The 20,902-nt window shown below is 38.0% G+C and overlaps 1 protein-coding gene across 3 annotated transcripts in view; it reads left to right on the top strand.

The window, feature by feature from the left end:
- THADA (THADA armadillo repeat containing) overlaps nt 1–20,902 on the top strand; it is a 152,877-nt gene that overhangs the window by 108,134 nt on the left and 23,841 nt on the right. For all 3 annotated transcript variants that reach the window (XM_088053504.1, XM_014252973.2, XM_088053505.1), the window contains exons 32-36: nt 10,081–10,493; nt 10,846–10,967; nt 12,368–12,440; nt 14,286–14,430; nt 17,580–17,711. In XM_088053504.1, the coding sequence (XP_087909630.1) occupies nt 10,081–10,493; nt 10,846–10,967; nt 12,368–12,440; nt 14,286–14,430; nt 17,580–17,711 (885 nt within the window). The remainder of the gene's footprint in view (nt 1–10,080; nt 10,494–10,845; nt 10,968–12,367; nt 12,441–14,285; nt 14,431–17,579; nt 17,712–20,902) is intronic.

Raw genomic sequence — 20,902 nt, 5'->3', positions numbered from 1 at the left:
TTAATTTTAAAACCAATTCCTTTTGCTTGTTTTTTGCCTACACCTTTAGTTGATGCACTTCCATTCTAATTCTAAAATTGCTATTGGTGTGATTTCATGTTATAGTTCAAATAGTGATACTTGTTAGGAAAGCAAATTGGTGATGAACATGTCTGAAATTAACTTCTTCAGACAGGTTGATGCAGAACTAGCCCTTAAAACAGAAGAACAGACATACAGAGTGACTAGGCAAGTGCCACATGCTTTATTGGGTGGAATGTACCACCTTATCTAAAGCAGTTTCAATATAACATGTCTCTAGGGATAATTTTTTTCCAGGCTCTTTAGTGGTTTTTCTGGGGCTAAGCTCTATCTACCATCAATAATTCTGATATTAAAAAATATATTTTCTTATTTTTGTTATTACTACAAAATAAAGCTTTTTAAATCCTCACATGCCATTGGCCTTAGTGATAATCCTTTGTACTGAAAAGTCTAGCTGTGTAACTACAAAATAAACAAAAACAAGCCTCCTTCAACCATATTGGGGCTCATCACCCTTTTACTTTGAATGGTACTTTTAAAAAGAGAGATCCTTTTGGGAATATTAATTTTTACACTTTTTTAATGATTATCGTGTACCTCTTTTTCAGCTCCTTGGTGGTATGAATCATCCTGGTTTTTCTGTGTTCTCTTCATCTGAAGTTTTTTTCATCTTCTGATTATTCCTGTCACTCATCCTTCAACTCTATTTTTGTATTTTCTTTTAGGAAGGAACAGCCAGTACTCCAGGGGAGGGCTCCTCATTTTGCTTACTTAGTGGGCATTGCATTTCCTTTATCTCTTTCCTATTTCAGTTATCCTTGGGTTTTTTTGTCTGTTGAGTTTTTTAAACAATTGTTGCACATTTGCAAAGACTTTTATGGACCTCTCCACACCAGGAAACTCCCCTTCTTTTTTTCTAATGCCCCTGACTTGTGAATAGTCCTTTGAGCCTGAGGGGCTGCACCATGCTGTGACTGGATTACCAAGTGCAGGGAATTCATTTATTTCTCAAAGCTTATGTGGACTGTACTGAATCTGGGTGCTGTAAGGTACAATTTCTGCAGAAGGAAAGCAATTATTTTTGCAGATTCTCTCTGCTTGGGTACAGTTCATTAGTATTGTTTTGCTTAAAAGTTTCATTCCTGCATAGGTCTAAAATTACATATTTCAGGCAGTGTCTACAGAGAGTAAAAACTTAGGCTGGAGGTACTGTTTTGAAAACTTGAAGATACATTGGGGACAATTTTATGTATCACCGGCAAGATGCCTTTCTGAAAGGAAGGAGTAATGTGTTTATATTAAATAGAAACTGAGTGTCTCACGACACAGTAAGAGAAAGACTAAACTCACCAGTTAAAACTGAATGTTTTAAGTCTCCCATTTAAATGTTTTTAAGATATGATTATAAATTGAAGTGTTATACTTTTCTGAGATTAAATATCTTACTCATATATGCATATCTCTGGTTATGAGCCAATTTTATTCTGTTCTAATGTTGATTTGTAAAGTTGTTTCAATGAATAAAGGGTAAGGGACAAATCCAAATAAAACTCTTTCTTGATGTGTTTATCTAAGAGGCCCCAGGAAGTGCTGTATATGAGTTCCAGGCCACAGGCTGAAACTGATTTTCATCAACAGAAATGGGAATGCAATGTAATGAGCCTGCAACTGGTTAAAATCAGACCACTTCTAATTGATTATGCCTGTCTAAAGAGGCTACAATTACAAAGAGGTTTTCAGAGTACAGCTCTGCCTAGGCCTTTCCTACATTATGATTATTTTCTGTAAGTGATTTGTTATTTTCAATTAATTAAATCTGTCTTTTCAAATGCAGGATAGCCCTTAGGGAATTTACTTCACATATTCAAAAAAGTCTGCTTTAAAATGTCAGCTAAGGAAGGCAGGGAGTAATGGATACCAAAAGCATCTTGTCCAGCTAAAAATTTACTGCTGGTTAAATGATGATTATTTATCTTAAACAAAGCAAAACAACCCAAACTCCACAGTTATTTCTATTTGCTGGACTGGATGGAAGTGTTGCCTGATTCATGTTACAGGGAAAAGACAGTTTTCTTTCCTTGAGGTGATAGGCAAAATCTAGAATATTTTTCTCAGCTCCTGATGTGACTTGAGGGCTTTCAGATATGCTGAGACAATGCATAATGCCAAGACTATAAAAACTTAAAAATATTTTTATTCTGTTACTAATTGTGGTTGAAAGCAAGCCTTAAAAAAAAAATTAAAAATATAGAAATACTATTTTTACCTTTGTTGAGAGTAAAGAAAGCTTTTACCAGGTGTAGGAGTATTTGATAAGCTAGTGTCTATTGTCACTATTAATAATTACTAATTGCATCCAGGGAATTTGTTCTTGCCGTCCTCCTTGATGTATTTTCGCCACATTAACTGTTTTTATAGATCAAAAATCATAGATGTCTAGGGCATTCTAATTCTCATGGGAGAACAATGCAGTCCTCTTGCAGAGGATATTCTGGCACTTCTACTCTGATTCAAATATTACAGAGGAATAAAGTGACATTTGTAGGCATAATTGGGGTTGGGAAAATGACCCCAAGTCCAGGTGAGAACATGTTCAGCCTTAGCTGTGTGTATGATTATTTGCAAATTCACAAGTTTTGATCAGGAGGAGTTAGAAGCAGAGGTCTGTTGAGCTGTAGAGCTCCAGATCCACGTCTGCATCTGAGGTTACAGGCTTTCCTGTGCACTCAGAGATGGGATTTTCAAGAGATGGAATACAGGACTCTGGTGTAGGACACTGTCTCACTAAATAAAATTCCTCTATTGAATATGTGAACTTCTGAGAGGACCTGTTGTAGGCATTCCTGCTTTTAGATCTTCTGGAAATTGGTATTTGAAGCAAAACAACAAGTTGAGAGTATTACTGTGGTTTGCAGTGCTGGTAATGCAGGAGCCAGAGTGTTGAATTGCAGTGAAAGCTCAGATCTGGGATGCTCTGTCTCTCTGTAACACGTGAAGTATGCCACAAGACACAGTGGTCACATTTTCCTTCTTGCTCATATCTTGAAAAAGTTTTCTTGTAGTATTTTGTCATTTTGTGAAGGGAAAAATGGATGCAACTCTCCATAATATACTTGGCTGTTAGAAGCGTATTTTGGCCAGGGTTGTGTTCCAAAAAATGGCACTTGTTGATAGAGCCCTGTCAACCTAAGTGAAGTAGGATGTAGAACAGAAGAGGGAAAAGATGAAAGAAAATTTTGCTGAAGATAATCCTGCCAAGTTGTTGCTTTATCCTGTATATATGCTGTCAATCTTCTGGCTGGTTTGGCCTGTTGTCAGTGTAGTGTTTTCAAAATTCAAGTTTGGTGGGAAAGAGAAAATATTTTAAAAGGATGTCAAATAGGATGAATCAGTGATTTAGGAAAAGATGCCACTTGTAGTCTAACCAAGCATTTTTCTTTTCTACCTTTGAGGTGGAAGAATTTATAAAAGTTCTTGAAATTAACCAAACTCCAGCGTTGTTGTCAAACTTGGCAGCAGTACTTAGTATTTACATGATTAATCCTGTTAATAAAGAGATTGTTTTGATACCAAAATGGACCAGTCAGTATTCTACTCTTACTTGTTTTCTTTCCTTGAGTTTTACAAAAACATACAAAAACATTCTGTAGATGTAGCTTGGTTAAGATTCTCAAATGCTGCTCACAGTCTAAAGAAATGGTTGCAAAAAATACTGTGCACTGTATATGTGATCAGAAACGCGGGCTGTAATTTCAGCTGTCTGCAGGTTTTGTCCTCAAATACAAAATACTGTTTTAAATAACACACAGTGCAAATACCATTCTCTTGGTTATAGATGTCCTTTTTAATTAGAAGTTATAAAATGCATTTATAGAAATAGTAAGGATTATCAAACTTCTAGATGCTTTGCAATGCTTTGCAAGGAAAGCACATACTGATCTTTACATAGGAATCTCTTAAATGTTTGTTGGAATTTCATGATTTCTAGGACTTTTAAATAGCATTTGAAGGCTATGGCCACTTTTCTGTATCATACTTCGTAATATTTTCTTATTCTGGAAAGAAGCTAAATGGTAGCCAAGTTTTTCCTGCATGCTAACTTTAAAAAATGATGAATTTTGAATGGTAATAATTTGACAGGGATAACTAGGTCGATTATTTTAGCCATACTTTAACTTTCTTTACCTAGATTCTTAAGAAGTGTGATCAAAGAAATATTTGAATAAAAACACTGGCAGCTTGTTAACGCGTGTTTTGGTTATTTGGTCTAATTAGTTTAAAGTGAAATTCACTCTTAAAAAATTAAAGGCATTTTTTGTTTATGTTGTCAAAATTATATAAAGTTTGCTGGTATATTGACTGTGGCACTGGGTAAATATTTTTATTTTGGCGTAAGGAAGGTAAAGAGTTAAAACATATTTACAGGATCATCTAAATGATGCTTAACTAAAGGTTCCTACTAACATTAAATTAGACAAGTCAGAAGGAAATGTTTTTAGGTACTCAGTGTTCTAATTCAGTGCAGACAGGAGAATGAAGAAGTTGAGCATGGCATTGTTGGAAGTCCAAGACATAGGCAGTGACTGGGAATTGCCTGGACAGTAAAATGCCAGAGGCAGAACAAGTGAGGGATGCTGAGGTGGTCCAAAGACTGACCAAAAGTTAGTGTGAGACAGAAGAACAAAACAAATGGGTCAAGGCTGAAAAGAATAAATTTTGGGAGAAAGGAGATGGATATATGCAATACCAACAGCTATCAAAGAAACAGTGGAAGCCGAACTTGTGACACAGGTGGAGGAGGAGGAAGGTAAAAGTGATTTTAGAAGGGTGGCAGAGACAGTGCTCAGAGGAGGGTTGTGGAGGGTACGCATGATACTGCTGGAATGCTGTGTTGAGCAGGGAATATGGAAAGGTGTTTCATGAAATAAGTGACACTAGGGGAAAGTGGAATTGGTCATGTTTACTAATGTTAGCAGTTAAAATTCTATCCCCACATGAAGACAGAGACTGCTCATCCTTTCAAAATTAGGTTCTGTTCAGATTCTAACCACTGACTGATTTGCACTGTCTCCATGGGGTTTTATGATTTTATAGGAATGCACAATACTGGAAAACTCAGTGTTGGGCCAGCACAGAGAGAAGCTGTTAAGAAAAAATACCTTTGAGAAAAAAAAGCTGTTTCAGTGTCCAGATATAATGTGGGGTTTTTCCCCTTCTTTTTTCCTTTGGAAACTTTCCCTTGTGCTGTACAAAATGCAATGGGATGCTTGTGTCCTCATCAATAAATTGTCTGTGGATTCTGGTAGTCAGTCATGCTTGTAGTTTTGGATTGTATTGTGAGTTCTGATGCCTAGTCTCTGATGTTGAAGAAATTGCAGATGTTTTTAGAAGAAAACATCCTGCTTAAAATACACCCTTTTTATGATCATCAACAGTCACCTTAGTATGGCTGTGTAATGAAACAGACTTTTCTGTTCTCTTTGTGGTTTTATTTCCATTTAGCAGTAACTTTGCCTAATCCACTTTTAATAAAAAAGGAAAAATATGAAAGAAAATACTTTTCCTTAGTATTTGTCTAGGAAAATCTCTTCTTGGCACTGTTTACCTCTCAGCCTACTCCCTATTCATATGATCTGTTCAGATGTCTGTGGATGGTTGTTTGAGAGTGGATTTTAATCTCAGTTCATAAACAATTGCACTTTCTTGCAGGGCTTGTTGAATAATGATGAATATTCATATTTTTGATGCTCAGAGCCCCTTCCCATAACAATGTACTGCAGGCACAGCAGCATGTTATTGCTGGTCTTGCAATTTTCGGCTTCCCTTACACAGTGTCAGTAAGTTTTCTGATGCTGCTAGTAACCTCCCCCACTTTTCCCCCGCTTTGTTCTTTTTTTCTGGAGCCTCTGGTAGGAATATGGAAGATGGTTTGAGTGTTTGAGGGCCTGCATACAGGATTTACTCTCAATATTTATCTAGAAACATGCAAATATTTAGAGCTATACTAATCACTTGTACAGAAGGTAGCCCCTCACACAGTACACCTGATGATCAGGAGAGTTGTCCATTTGGCAGTAGCTAAATAATCACTGTGAAATTACCAAATCCTCCAGAAGTGGATCAACTCTGCAAGGAGGTGAAGCAAGTTTAGATTTAAATATGGAAGGAAGTCAGATTACTCCTCTCACTTTTGAACACTGTAGTGTCTCTGAGATGAAATACCAGCTGAGCTGTCCATCAGCTGATGGTTTGTTGCTCCCTGAGCAGGGACATTTTTCTGTCCTTGCTCTTTGTATCTGCTTACAGAACAGAACTAATAGGTCCTGCCTGCCGCGGCAGGGAAGAGCAGAGGAGAGACAAGCAGGGTGCAGGTTTGGGAGCCACTAAATTTTTATGAGGTTCATAACTGGAGATTCATCCAGTCTGCTATTTCCATTTCACCATATTTTCTTTGGTGAAAGACCATTTTACTTCATATACCTGACTGAATATCAGCTGATTGCAAATAGGATTTAAAAAAACAGCCCCTCAAACCTATATGCCGTGACATAGATGATGCATGATCAGTGTGGGGGATTGAGGATGTTTGTGTCGGGTGTGGAGGAGAACCAAGTGCTTGTGTAAGATGTCTCCTGTACTAGAAGCAGGCTGAAATTCTTCCTGTCCCACAAATGAAGCAATCCTTTAAGGGAAAAAAATAAAATTAAATACACTTAATTCTTGGGGGCTCTTTTGCATCTGTCAGCATCCTGGAAAGACTGCTGTTTACCAGGACCCTTCTTTGGTCAGCCAAAATTTGTTCTCCCTTCTCACAGCAGCTGGTCATTCAAACTGTACAGTGATGTTTGTTTGTAAATAAAAGTATGTAGTTACTGTATCATAACAACAGAGGCTGACATTTACTTTGGGAACCAGTGTGGTTTTCTGGTTTAGTTGGATATTTTGATGTAAGCCAAAGGAAAGAGTTTACTTAAAGCTAAGCAGAGGAAAAAACATTTACATGAAAGCCTTTTCTTGAAGCCTTTTCTCGTGATTTCTTTGTGATGAAGTTGAAAGCAGGAATATTTCCACTGCACTGTAATAAGACAGGGGCATTCTTTCCTTTTGTACATATTTGTGTGAAAAAAGAGTATTTGAGAGCATGTGGAGCACAAGATGAATGCAGAAGGATTTGCTTTTTGGTGTGCTGAGGCTAAGCAAATATTCAGACAGTCTTATTTTGCTGACTGCCTTGCCATTGAGACATCCAATATTAAAGAGACTTTCTGTAAAATAGATGAGCCACAGTGTCCAGTCTTTCACAATTGCATGTGAAAAAAATTAGCCATCCAGAAGGCTTCCAAAGCAGAAGTATTTGATATGCACAGAAAAAGAGTATCTGTTGCCAAAGACTCTTGTATCACAGTCTCTGCAAGCAGTAGTTCTGGGAGTGAGTAGCTCTGCTATGTTTTTTATATAAAAGTAGTTCTTGCCTTCAAAGATAAAGGCATAAAGAGAAGTTGTGCTGGCCTTGCAAAATACAAGTGAAAGTTTGCTGAGTTGGAAGGGCAGTGCATGGCCGGCTCCTGGAGTCCATGGGAGGGTCACCACTCTCTCTAATGTTGAGTTGCAGGCTCTGGTGAAGTTGACGATGTTGACATCAACAAAATGGAAAACACCCTCCCCCCTTGCCCTAATTATTTTTTTCTCTCTTGCTCCCTCGTTCTCTCTCTGTGCACTTAATATTGCTCTCACTTTCCCTGCTCTGGAGCTTTGACCCTGCCATCCTGTCAGGTTTCCCATTCCTGCTTGCATGTAGCTTACCTCAATGTAAAGCAACGTGGACAGGAGATAAAAGCATTTCTCTTGCAATTTACTTACAAATACACCCTTGGTCTGAAGAGCTGAGCCAAGTGACGTGTGTGTTGCTGGAAGGCAGCTGAGGAGGGGAGCAGATAGGAACCTGAGAGGGTGCACTGCTCTGAAACTGAAGCTGTTTCTCTTCCAGAACTGAGGCGTTCGACCTTGAACCTTTTTCTTTCAGCTGCCTGGGATTATTTCTGTTGTTAAACTGCTGTCTGTGGAGTCAGGCTGTGTAATAACTGAGATGAAGGCCTAATCCCTCTCCAAGGCAACCAGACAGTTGAGAAATTAAGGGGTTCTGGCAGTTGGATACGTGTCGTGTGACACGGGCATTAATGCTAGTTTATGCTGTGATGCCAGTGTGCAAAAGCAGTGTGTTTGGAGGGGTTTAGAAATGTAGCAAATAAAATATACAAGTTTGCACTGCTATGAGAAGGAAGTCAGCTGTGTCCTGTAGAGGATAATGCTCTGAGACAGCTTTGCACTGATGCTGGAGTTCTTTTGACTGCATCAAGTCCCTTCAGGAAAGAAAACGTAGCGAAAATGTGACTGACAGAGCTAATGGTTGGGCAATATGTCTGAATTTTTTTCACAAATACTAGATTTCTTTGAAACATGTCCAGAATTACTCAGAAATTATTCTGTCTTATGTGCTAGACGGTGTACAACCATGTTAACTTTCTGTGTAAATGTCAAACAAATTAAGATGGCTTTGGAAGAATCTGAATATGAAAGGGCAGGATATTTAACTGTAAATGGAAATCTTAGGGAAATGACTTCATGGACAGCAAAATGAATCTATATTTGTGCTATGGCTTCATGTCAAATTCAGGAATTTAGTAGGACTATTTGGACAGGCTTCTAGCAGTGCTCAGTGTTTAATCATAAATAGCAAAGTTAAATGAGTTGTCTTCTTGCAGATACTGAAGAAATGTAAGTTTATTTAATCTTTGTATTTACCTTTAGTGCATTTTCACATTTTAAAAAACCTAAATTTCCAACATCCCCTAGCACTAATGGCTCTGTTCTCTGTTCTTTTGTGATTTTCCTCTACTTGCATTTGAATTTTGTGGAGTATAGCATGTTCATTTTCTTGCAGTACAAGCTATACAGACACTGAACTGGGAAAAAAATATTTCAATATTATAAAATAGTTCATTCCTGCTGATGATGGAGAAGACTGAATTCAAAGCACATGAGTATTTCAGTCTGTGTGGGTGTGAAATAGGACCATTGATGACTTTTTTCTTTCATTTTGTATCTACATTGCCAACTCTGCTAAAGCCCTGAAACCCTCTGGTATCACAGATGGCATTGGCCTCTGTTCGCTCCAGGAGGTGGCCAAGCACTAAAGAGGGTTCTTAGGCTGTGCTGGACCATGTGGATAAGGTTGCACCAATATAAATGGCTGAAATGTCACAGTTCTTGTGCTGATACATAAGAGGGGTTACAGTGCAGCTCTTTTGTTTTCTTAGCTATGTTAACTGTTCAAAATCAGTAAGAATAGGAAAAGTATCCTGGGTTTTTTTTAATAAATAAAATTCTTTGGACTGATACACACAGAACATGTCTATTTATCTTGAAGGAGCATCTTCTTAATAGCAATTTTTTCTGACTAAAATGATGAAGGCATGAGATTTTCAGTGTTATCAGTATGGCCTCTGTGCTTATCTCTTCTGATTTCAGTTAAAGCTGAGTAGTCTGACAGACAGCACTTTGTTCAGTGTGGTCTCTGATTTTAGAGCTAACTATCTACATTTTTTTCCTACATATATTTAATAGTTTATTTGTGCTAATCATTTCTGCAGTGGTAGAAATGGTAGGCTTGTACAATTTGCAATATTGTATTACTAGTTTGATTTAAAGAAATACTTACCAAACAGATGTAACTGGTAAAGATTACAGGCAATCTGCAAGGTACTGTAGCATTTTTAAGTTGTTTGAAACTTTCAACTCATGTGTTGAACAGTCATGGTTTTCTGAAAAATTTGTGTCCTTGTTTCTATTGATTTTAATATGAATACATGTGATATTTAGCAAAGCTTTTTTATAATTTGGAATCAATTTAAAATGAAGGAGAACTCTGATTTTCATCTCATGCCTGAGTTTACCTTATGATACCTTTTGCATACTTGGTATTTGTCAACTTCATGATCTGGAGCAGATAGCAACATCATCTAATGTTCACTTTACTAAGTGTTACTCTCATTCCAGGAATGCAATTTCTTGACTTTTGGGAAGAGATGAAAAGAGTGATTTCAGATTCTGAATTGGTGTCTGGTATTCCCTACTCATCAGCAGAACCAGGACTGATACAGTATCTTCAGAGCACCACCAAACTTGTGATATCAGTGCTGTCAGTGAGTGCAGGTCCTGACATCCAGAGCTGTGATTCAGCTGCTACAAGGGAAATGGCCAAGCCCTCATTGTCAGTAACTCATCTCCTGCACTGTGAGTTCCATGAAGTGCGTCTGCTGGCATTGGAAGCAATACTGCAGTGGCTGAAACAAAGAAATTCCAAGCAGATTGCAGAAGGAAGAGGAGGTGTATTATGTTTACTCGCTGATTTGGAAGACACTCTTCTCACAATGGCTCTGACGGAAACAAATGCCCAGTGTTTTTGCAAGGTAAGAGGGTGCTTTCTTTATTGACATTTTGTATGTTTTCAGTAAATCATGTTTTTAATTTTTTAATTATATTTGTAATTTTTAAAAATATATTTCAAACATGCATTTTGCTTTTTAAGTAGTAGGTGAGTAGTTGAGGGTTTTTTTATACTGAACAGGAGCTGCGCAATAATTTTGTAACAGATGTTCTTGTGTAAAAGCAATAGCTTCTCTGCTTTCTTAGAACTGTCCAGAGAGAACCTTTGTTCTCTCTGGAGAAGTTCTTGGAGTGGAGCTTAAGTCAGTGTTTTATTGATATCACATTCCTGTTGAGACTGTCTGTAAGTTCTTAGTTTGTGAATTGTGTCTGCAGGTGCTGGAAATTCTTTATAATATGGATCTCAGAAATGTGGTTCCAAAGACTGAATGCTCTATAAAGATGTATCCAAATGAGCTCTTAACCTGGAGTTTAAACCTTGCAGATATCTCCAGCAGGTATGGTCTGTCATGCATGTTGAAATACTTACATTTTAAAAACTTTCTAAGTTGAACATGAATATATTGGTTTGGGACTGCCTTTTCATTTAAAAATCTGTGTTTCAGAAAAGAGAGTGTGGCTTATTTGAATAAAGTGGGTTCTTGAGAATTTTTCAGAGAGGTAGGACCTTTATCTGAATTATTAAAAAGGCCCACAAGTCATACTAGCACCCTGTAAATGTCCAGTAGTACAGTTCCTGAAAAAAGAAGTTACTCTGGCTGTCCTGTGATAGCCAGTGAGCATAATTCTTCCTGAATGGTAACTGGGAAATTCCCACTTTACTGTAGAATTAACAATTAGTATCAGTGATCCAACCATACACTCATTTGCTGTGAATCTGCTATCCCTCCTATCCTATCCTGGTTAATGGGCAGATGGTTCGTAGAAAGAATGACAGATCTCATTTAACTTGTTGGATTGGCAGAAATGGTTAATCCTAATCCTTAGGGTTTGCACTCCTTATACAGACTATAAAGTCAGCAGAAAGCAATGAAAATGTGGAGCTATTTTGTAGTTCCTACTGAATTAGAAACTGTGTCCATCCATTCATAGTGGAATGGGCAAACAGGCTTACAGTGTCCAGGCTCTAAGAGTACGACATCCTATTTCTGATAGTTTTTTAAGCCATGCAAACATTGCAATCCAGTGTTACAAACATTGAATATAGAAGGTATAGAGTGTAGAACAGCATTTTATAGGTGTGCATATTTGCTGCTGATTTTTACTAAATTGTTCAAGTTCAAATGATGATGACAGGAAATGCTTGTTTCTGTGATGAAGTAAAATACTGGTGGTAAAATAACACAAACTGGTGCTGTTAGAGGGAAATAATTGAAACAGCAGGCCTTGCTGCCCAGGTGTTACCATTCCCCATGGTGGGAACAGGCTTCAGAAGCCAAGGTGCCAAGAGCCATGTCCTTAGATCCTGCTAGGCAGCAGAGAGGCTTGGAAGCTGGCAGTAAGCATATTCTTCACTAGGAGTATTTCTAGCAGTTGTAGAAGAGATATTCCTGCTGCTAAACACCAGCTTCAAGAGATGCATTTGTTCACAATTTAAAATAATGTCTGGTTTACTTAATAGACTCATGTTCCATTTTCAAATGTGTTCTTCTATGAGAAGTATGTAAATAGAAAATAAACATGAGAGAAGTGGAAGTAAGGGCATGTTTCATTTGCATATCAGCTGAGAACTTAGCTAACATCTAGATCTCTAATGTAAAAACTCCAAGTGCTCATCTTGAGATACACCCATTGGTGATAATCAGAAATAATTAAGAGCTGGCTGGTTTTCTTCTAGAGATGAAATGATGACAGAATTAGCTGGCTTTTTGATATGTCCTTTGCCTTGTTTTCTCAGCCCTGAAGGTCAAACCATAGCTCTCAAATTTGCCTCCAGATTGATTATCCACCATTTGCAGAACCATCAGCAGGTAAGGGAAATGGAGCTGGTTAACAGTTTTGTAATCCTGGAGTTTTTAGTGATTGCAGTAATGTGGCTTCTTTTAGATCCAAGCTTCAAGCTTGTGTTTTCTTGTGTCCTTTCATAATTTTTGATATTATGTCATCCTCTCTGAATACACTGCCATGTTCTGAAATGACACAGCCGTGAATGTCATCTCAGTACATCCCTCTCAAAGTAATTTCAAGTTAAATACATACATAAATATTTCTGATGGAGTAATTTCAGCTTCTGAGCTCATCCAAAATGGTCACTATAATGTGGAAAGGGAAATGCCTGTAGTGTTTAATGCTTGTTCTGAAACCAGCCCGTTTAATGAAGTGCAGCTTTGTTGTGGTTTCTTGATTTTTGGAGAACCCACAGGAGAGCACATCGGGTGGGAAGGCACAAAGCCGAAGCAGTGGTTGGGTGCAGTTTGCAGTTCCCAGCCAGCTCAGATTTCTTTTGATTTTAAATTGTCAGTCTGTGATGTCACATGTATGTGTAAAACAGTGCAAAAGCAGCTTTAGTGATAGATATTTTAAAAAATATTTTCAAAGACACAAAACCCACTTAGTGGATATTTAAAACAAACAAAACTCTCATGATCTGCTTTAAAAGGAAGATTATTTTCCTTACAAAGCTATTATTTTTCATTGAATGAACAGTAGAATGGATTCATGTTTTATGCTAATAACCATGGCTCATTATAAAAAAATATAAAATCATATTTGCACACAAGAATTGAGGAACATGAATTATGATGTTAAATCTTTTTTGCTAAAGGAAAGGCATAGTGCGAGTACTTAAAGTTAGCATTTTTTACAGGAATTAATGAAAAATGCTGTAAAATCTTAACTAGAAATGATGCAATAACTTTCTCTAATAACTTATAAATCATGGGAGATGTAAGATATACCTACAGAGAGAGCTTTTGGCTTTGGGAAAGACCAGGTACCTCAGTTTTCCATCTAAATTCTGTCTTTGGACTTGCACGGTACATGCATCTGTGGAAGGGATTTTTTCTTCCATAAGGTAAAAATTAAGTTCTGTCTTTCTAGATAGTCCATCCATGTGTCTGCTTGAAGTTTGAGTCATTGTAACATTGTGGGAGATTTTTAGTTTTTGTTTTTACCTGTTACAGAATCTATAGGACACGCTCTGGCTATGTCCCTTTGTGCAGTGCAGGTACATGGCCCTGTACAAGGCAGAATGAGGCCGAGTATGACTGAGGTTTCATTTATTCTTCAGTTAATGAGGTGGGTTGAGAACTGGCTGAATGGCACATCCCAGAGGGTCATAAGCAGTGTCACAGGTATAGTTGGTCTGTCACTAGTGGTGTCCCAAGGTTCAGTGCTGGGCCCGATATTTAACTTCTTCATCAGTGACTTGGATGAAGGGGCAGAGGCCTCCTCAGCAAGTTCACTGACAACACAAAGCTGGGAGGAGTGGATGATACCCCAGGAGGCTGTGCAGCCCTTCAGAAGGACCTCGACAGACTGGAGAGATGGGCAGAGAGGAACTCTATGAAATTCAGCCAAGGACCAGCATATTTGTCCTTGGCTTGCATGTGTAGAAGGACAAAACTATGCTTTGACTTTTGTCATCATTGGTGAGTCTGGTGTGAAGGGAAAGAGTGAAGGACTTGGCCTGTGAATACTGCTCTAACTAAAAGAAAATTTCCCAACTTTTTAATGTTCACATGGGGATACATGTGAACATTACTAATCACAATTTACTAATGAACAGTATCCCTTAGGCAGACCATAGCTCAGTGTGATGGTTAGAGGTAAGACCAGCTTGTACAGCGCACTTCTTACATGTTCTGTGCCTTCAGATTTCAGAAGAAGTCTTGAAAAAATGGGTTCGGCTGATAGTGTATTTTTGTGGAGATGAGCAAGAGACAGAGATGCTCTTAGCAGCTGCTGAAGTTCTTAAAAGTATAACATCATTCCTTCTGATCAATGAGAAGCTTATTCTTGGTAAGTAGCTTGAAAGTAATTTTCTGGATTTTTTTTTTTATGAAATCCATTAATACATGATTTCAAATGTATTGTGTGTGTATGCACAGTCAAAACGTAATTACTTCAGACAGGGTTTTTTTTTGAAAATTTTGATAAGATTTAATTACTGAACATACAGATTTATTTAAATTCTGGTAGAAAAAGCACATGTGCCCAGCCTCTGACAACAACTCTGCAGAAGGGGCACATAAGATGTTGTTATGTCTCCTGGTCACTATACACTGCTGTACAGAATTACTGGCTTGCAGTTGTTCTGTGACTTGAATCTTTCTGTAGTACTCTATTGGTGAGGTGGACAGAGTTTAGTTTAACACTGGGAATGTAACAAAGCTGTGCTGGCTGGATGTTGAAATTAAGGGCTTCAGTCTAGAAATGAGACACACGTTCTACTATAAGAATGATTAATAATTGGATCACATTATATCTCCCAGGTATAAGGATTTTTGTTTTAAGTTAACATTAGACTGTCTCTTTAGAAAATAAAGAAGGAGAACAAGCAAAATCTACATGGCCTTATTCAACAGTATATTAGTGACTGGGAAGCAAAGCTAAGTGAAACTCTGGTTTGTTCTGGAGAATAGATGGGTTTTTTCTTTTAGCTTTCTTTTACCCCCTGCCTTCTGTGAATAGAGAATAGGGGGATTTTGTAACTAAAGGGCCAGGAGATATGAAAGAATAGGTAGTAATAGATGATAAAGAAATTATTTTGCATCCTGAACAGGATGGTCAGCTTTAGATCCTTGTAACTCTGTGATACTTCATTCCATTGTAGTTATATAAATGTTTTTAGTTTAAGTAGCTTAAGTCCATCCATGTGGACTGGATACAAATATCTCTTACACAAAAAGAACAGTATATTTCTTAATCTGTAAATAGTGATTTTGTGAAAAATTAGCTATTATTTTGAGATGTGCTTTTTAAGAGGTATAGGTAACATTTACCAGAGCTAAATCTGCTATATGAGGTAGACATTGCACTATTAAGTTTTCATAGTATCAGCTCTGGAAATCTTGAGCTTCACCATCTATATAAAGCTCTTCATAGGACAGACATTATTACCATTTTATGTCAGATGAAGACAGTGGAAGTATTGGAGTGAAAAACTCCCAAATTCAGTGCTTCTCATCTGTTGTTATTTTGATGCGGTCCATAGATGATTGACAACAGTTTCCCCCTTGATCTTGTCAAAACAGTTGCTGATTTCCATGCTTTCCAGTCAGGCAGATGTGAAGGTCTGAAATAAAAAATAGCAGCAGTTTGTTCCCTATGTAAAATCCTAACAAAACAAATGAAAACAGACAAGTAAACAAAAATAAATGCTCCCCAAACAGCCCAGAAAATAGAGCCCCAAGGCCTCAGTGGGCAAACCATCTGAATTAGCTCTTTGCTCTGAAAATTGATCTGGGGAAGAAAGATGCAGAGCTGACCCTTCATAGTACCTAGAATTGTCAGTCTGGGGGTGTTCACAACTATGAAACTGTCAGTACTGCAGTGAGGAGTTTGGCAAATCAAGGGCATGGACTGGTGATTAGTTGTAGTGATATAAACCCAGAATAATTCCCTTAAAGGGGTTGTGTGTATGTAAACAGCTTTGACTTCTCTGCCTCCTTCTGCATCAGCTTGCTTGACCACATATAGTAAAAAGTAGATGTTGAAGGAAACTGTGGTTGTATGAAATGGAGTTGTAGTCATTCCCAAGAGCTTCCATTACTATGTTCCTAAGAGAAAGAGGGTGAATGCCAGTATGTATATGGGTGACCCCATAATCTCTTCATCAAGCTGCTTGAGGGTTCAGAAAAAGTCTTTATGCAAATTCCCCTTGTAGACTTCCACTGCTTCTGGAGATACAGTAGAAACTTGTCTAGGTGGAAAATCTGGCAATTGAATTTGTAAGAGAATAATTATTCTGCCCTAGCTGTACCAGTGTAACATTATTGAGTGTGTCATGCTATGAATAAAAGCAACTTCTTTCTGAAATAATTATACTTCATGCCATTGCCACATAGGGAAGTTACAGGTAATACAGGAGTGCTTCTTCTGCCTGTGTAGTAAAGCCTAGAGCAATTTACTTTGTCCAAGCAGGAAATAACAGTTGTCTGGCTAGCCTTGTAATACAGATCTCTGATAAACCTGCTGAAAACATGGTAGAAGAAAACCAGCAATGAAACACAACTCTTGTATTGTCTGTGGTCACCAGAAAGTAATATCTAACAGCTGGCTGCATCTAAAAGTGACCTTCCAGTGGATTCCTTTAACCAGGATGTTCAACAAGACCTGAAAAGTCAGTTGAAAAATACCCCAGCAGACCTAGCAGTACAGATGTGTGACTTGAGCTAGTCATGGATGGTGTGGCAGCAGTAAATGGCATGAGGGTTTGCAAGGGAAGAATGGCTTGTGAGGTGTGAATTGCCACTGGGGTGGTGTGTGCTGTCTGCCTGCCTTGGGCATTACCAGATGAGCACCTCCCTCTTGGCACTTCTCTCTGGTTAATGTTAGATGTGTACCTGTAATCACCCCATGGATTAAACTTGTTTCCAACAGAGAGTGGGTGTAAGGTGTAAGGGCATGCTGGTGAGTAGTGGGGACAGGTGGGAGAAGGAGGTAAGAAGCAGATCCCTGAAAGGTGGAGTCATTTGCTGTTTCTGGCAGGGAATGGCACTTGTGTCCAGCCCTACTGGCAGTATCTGAAGAAATCTAGGAAGTATCTGAAGAAAGCTTGGTTTGGCAGCCTCTGCTTCAGTCAGATTGCAACACCAAATCTGTGATCAGAGTGCGTTGGTCAATCTCCAGCCACAGAATTTTTGATGTTGCCAAACAGGAATTCTGCACTCCTAGAAATTGTAGAAAATTGAGAGCACTCACGACTGAAGTTGAACCCAGATAGAGAGGCCCATTCTCTTATCTGCTGCCCACTGTTTAAACCAAGCTGGGTCTGCCACCTAGATAAGGTTCACAGATGCTGTAAATACTTTGATTGTATTGCCAATCTTTTTCCCAGTGGTTTGCCAATGCCTTTCATGTGTTGTGTTTAGGTGTGGAAACAGAGCTCTCTAAATTCTTTGAATGCATGTAAAATAAAGAACTCTAATTTTTCTCCACAAATACAGGACTGTCTGATACCCTTGGTCTGTGGAAATGTGTGATTCTACTGCTGCAGAATGAAGACTTGGTAGTAAGGGATGCTGCTGCTGAAGTGGTACAAGTGGCACAGTTGGAAAAAAAGAGCAGTGAAGGAACAGGTATGTTAACATTATATTTTGTTAACATTATATTATTTTAAGTATTATGGCATGTTTGGGAGGCAAAAGTATTTCTCATCACAAATTTCTTGCTAACTGTAAAGTGCTTCATCCATCTCCTATAAATACGTACCATAAAAGATAACAGCAAATTTGATGCCCACCATGCTTTATTATTTTGCTTTTACTGTTCTTGGTGTAATTTGCATATGGTTACATGGAGATGTAAAAAAGACAACAGCAGGACTCAGCTTTATGGTTTGTGCTGTGATGAGTCAATATTCACATAATTTCAGTTTGAAAGTTCTTTAATACCAGCTCTGCTCTAATATAATACAGTGCAAGACACTCCTTGAATCCCACATTGTTGTAAGAGCCTAATCACAGAGAGATAGGAATCTAGGAAGCAGCATTCAACTCATTGATTCATTATTAGACCTTGAAATCCATTTAGATCCAGATCAACAAAGATAATTCACAGCATACCCACAATGTGCTTTTGAGGATGTGGGCCTTTTTGTCTGCTTGCCCTAATTTACTCAACCTTATTCATTTTAAAATAGCCACAAAACATGAGTAGGCTTAACTAATTAATACGCTTCACTTTGAGACTTTGATGACACATTCTTCCATGTGTTGTGAATAAATTAGAATTTACTCCTTAGCTCATCTCTCTCTGGTGGTCCCTGGTCTATGCTACTCAGTAACGTGTGTACCAACTTGTCTGCAGTCAGTTCAAATTAGTCAGCCCTCTCCATGTGAACTACTGCTAGGCTGGAGATCAAGTAGCTTTGTGGTTAAAAAAAAAAATAAGAAAAGGCAGAAAAATCATGTTTGCCACTATTGTAGATAGAAGTAGCCAGGAATGCTCATGTGGCAAGTATGGTTTTGAGCTGGTGCAGTTCAGGCACAGAGCTATAGGGTAGAAGAAGGTAAAAGGAGGGATATGGTATGGACAGCTTTCATCTTCCTGTTAAGTCCCAGAGGCTCTGGTTCTAGCACTGGCATCACAGCTCTGACAGTTTCTCTAGTCCCAGCTATAGCTCTCTTGAGCATCAAAGGGCTTTGTGTGCATGTGCCTCAGGTCCTCAGTGCTGGCCTTTGGGGACATCCTGAAGTGTCTCAAGATGATACTTTCTTTGGGAATAATACAGTGCTGGATTGTCTCTCTGACTCCTTGTATCTTCTTCCTTCTTTCCTGTCGTATCCTGGTGCCAAGGGATATTTTCCTCTAAATGGATGAGAGCTCTGTCCCCTGTCTCCTAATTAATATTAAGGTCACCTCAGCACTTGCTCTTATAGCTTACCACTTTGTAAAGCTGAAGTGACTATAATTGAAAAGCTAACATAATAATTGTTTTTTATTTGCTATGTTCCTAATTAGGATAGGGACCCTGCTCCCCAAACATCTGTTAACCCCTCAGTTACACTTAGCTGTGCCTTCCTGTTTTTTCATTTAAAGTTCTTGCAATTAAATGAGTGTCTGTTTTCTGTGACTAGAAAAGAATGCTGCATTTGAAAATAGATAATTCAGTTTCCTTTCATGTCCATTTTTCATCATTGTTATTCCTTCCTGTGATCATTCTTACCCACTAAATTCTTTTCACTTTTTGTGATTTGCTTTCTAGCTTTTGAGGAGCAGTTTTGCACTTGTTGGTTTTATTTATAACCAGATTAAAATAAGTTCACCTTTGTACGTTGTTTGTTTACTTTCATTTACCCCCTTTCTTTTCATGTGCATGTGAGAGTATGCAGTATGTTTGGGTCTGTGGTGTAGACATTTAATGGATCACCAGACCTCTCTGTCATGGGAGTTTTTAAATTACATTCAAATATCTGCTTATATTTTTCAAGTTTTCATACCATGAGAGTCTGATTTTTCATCACAGCACTGACTTTAAAATAACTGAACCTATAGACTGAAATCCATAGATGCTGTGAAACAATTCTCTTTAAAATTCTTACTTTATAACAAATTACTGGATATTGTAAATTAACTGACTTTTCATTTCTACTGTACTATGAGAAATTAGTATTGTGGCCTAATAGTTTTATCATGATTTCTGATATATTATTTCTATATTATAATTTTATTATATATCTATAATTATATTATTTTCTATAATACATTCTTATATATAATTTCTGATCAAGAGATCAGAAAGATAACTTGAGATCAGAAAGAGGAATGGATGTTTAGAAACCTGTTTGCATACATTCTGTAATTGTTTTACTTTTATATCATTACCATTACCACTAGCTAACATGAGAGAGTAAAGAGACAATTACAATTTCAGCTACATTTGTGCATCCAAAGTGTTGTGTCCTAGTAGCCATTACATTTCCAGAAACACTGCACTGTAAAGAATAGGTTATGGTGTGTTTCACCTTTTACTGCTGTTAATTTACCATACAGAGAGCAGGAATGCTGTTCACAAAATAGAAGCACTGGTCTTGCCAGAAATTTTAGTGCTAGCATCTTCATATCCACTCCTCACAAAATCCACTTCTCACTGTGTACACAGCATGCAAGGGAGGAGTAGCCTATAGCTGCCTGCAGAAGAGCTGCATTTATTGTCAGCTTAGGGAATCAATGCCTTAAGTGCTTTATTTATATTGAGATCCAGAAGAATCTGTGATTATAGCCTGACAACTGCCCCTGCCCTTCCTATGTGATATAAACTGGCATCTTGTTTTCATGTGGGGGAGTAGAGTAGGAAAGGTTACTTGGGTGTTACAGTTAGACCAAGGCTGAATTAGCATCCTGTTCAGCAGAGCAAGGTGAAGTTGGACTGTTGTTAACAGTAGCAAAGTTATTTGCATAGACTGTTCATAGAGTTGTTGTAGCATGGTTTTCCTTTATATGTGTGTTGCTGAGTAACAGCACAAATGTGTAGCAGTATGATAGTGTCAAATAATTGGTATTTTCATGTCATTTATAGATGGTGAAACTGGAGGTAAATGATCCTGTCTGTTATAGTGTGCATTCACTTCAAGTGACAGCTCCTATATTGTGTAGTTCTTTGAAATGCTACATGAGCTCCTGGAGGAGAATATGAACTTGGTTTCTTGTTGATCCCTTGTGGCTTTTGGTGAGAGCAAAACCCCCAGTCTCTTCATGCAGCTTTGGATCACTGAAATGATGAAAACAGTAAGGTTGTGGAGTCAGAAATGTGTGGTAACACGTGATA

The sequence above is a fragment of the Pseudopodoces humilis genome, chromosome 3 (assembly GCF_049639895.1).
Source record: "Pseudopodoces humilis isolate 2021_Gansu_Grassland_sample_001 chromosome 3, ASM4963989v1, whole genome shotgun sequence".
NCBI lineage: Eukaryota > Metazoa > Chordata > Aves > Passeriformes > Paridae > Pseudopodoces > Pseudopodoces humilis.
The sequence above is the reverse complement of the archived record's forward strand: the minus strand, read 5'-3'. Positions and strand labels throughout refer to the sequence as shown.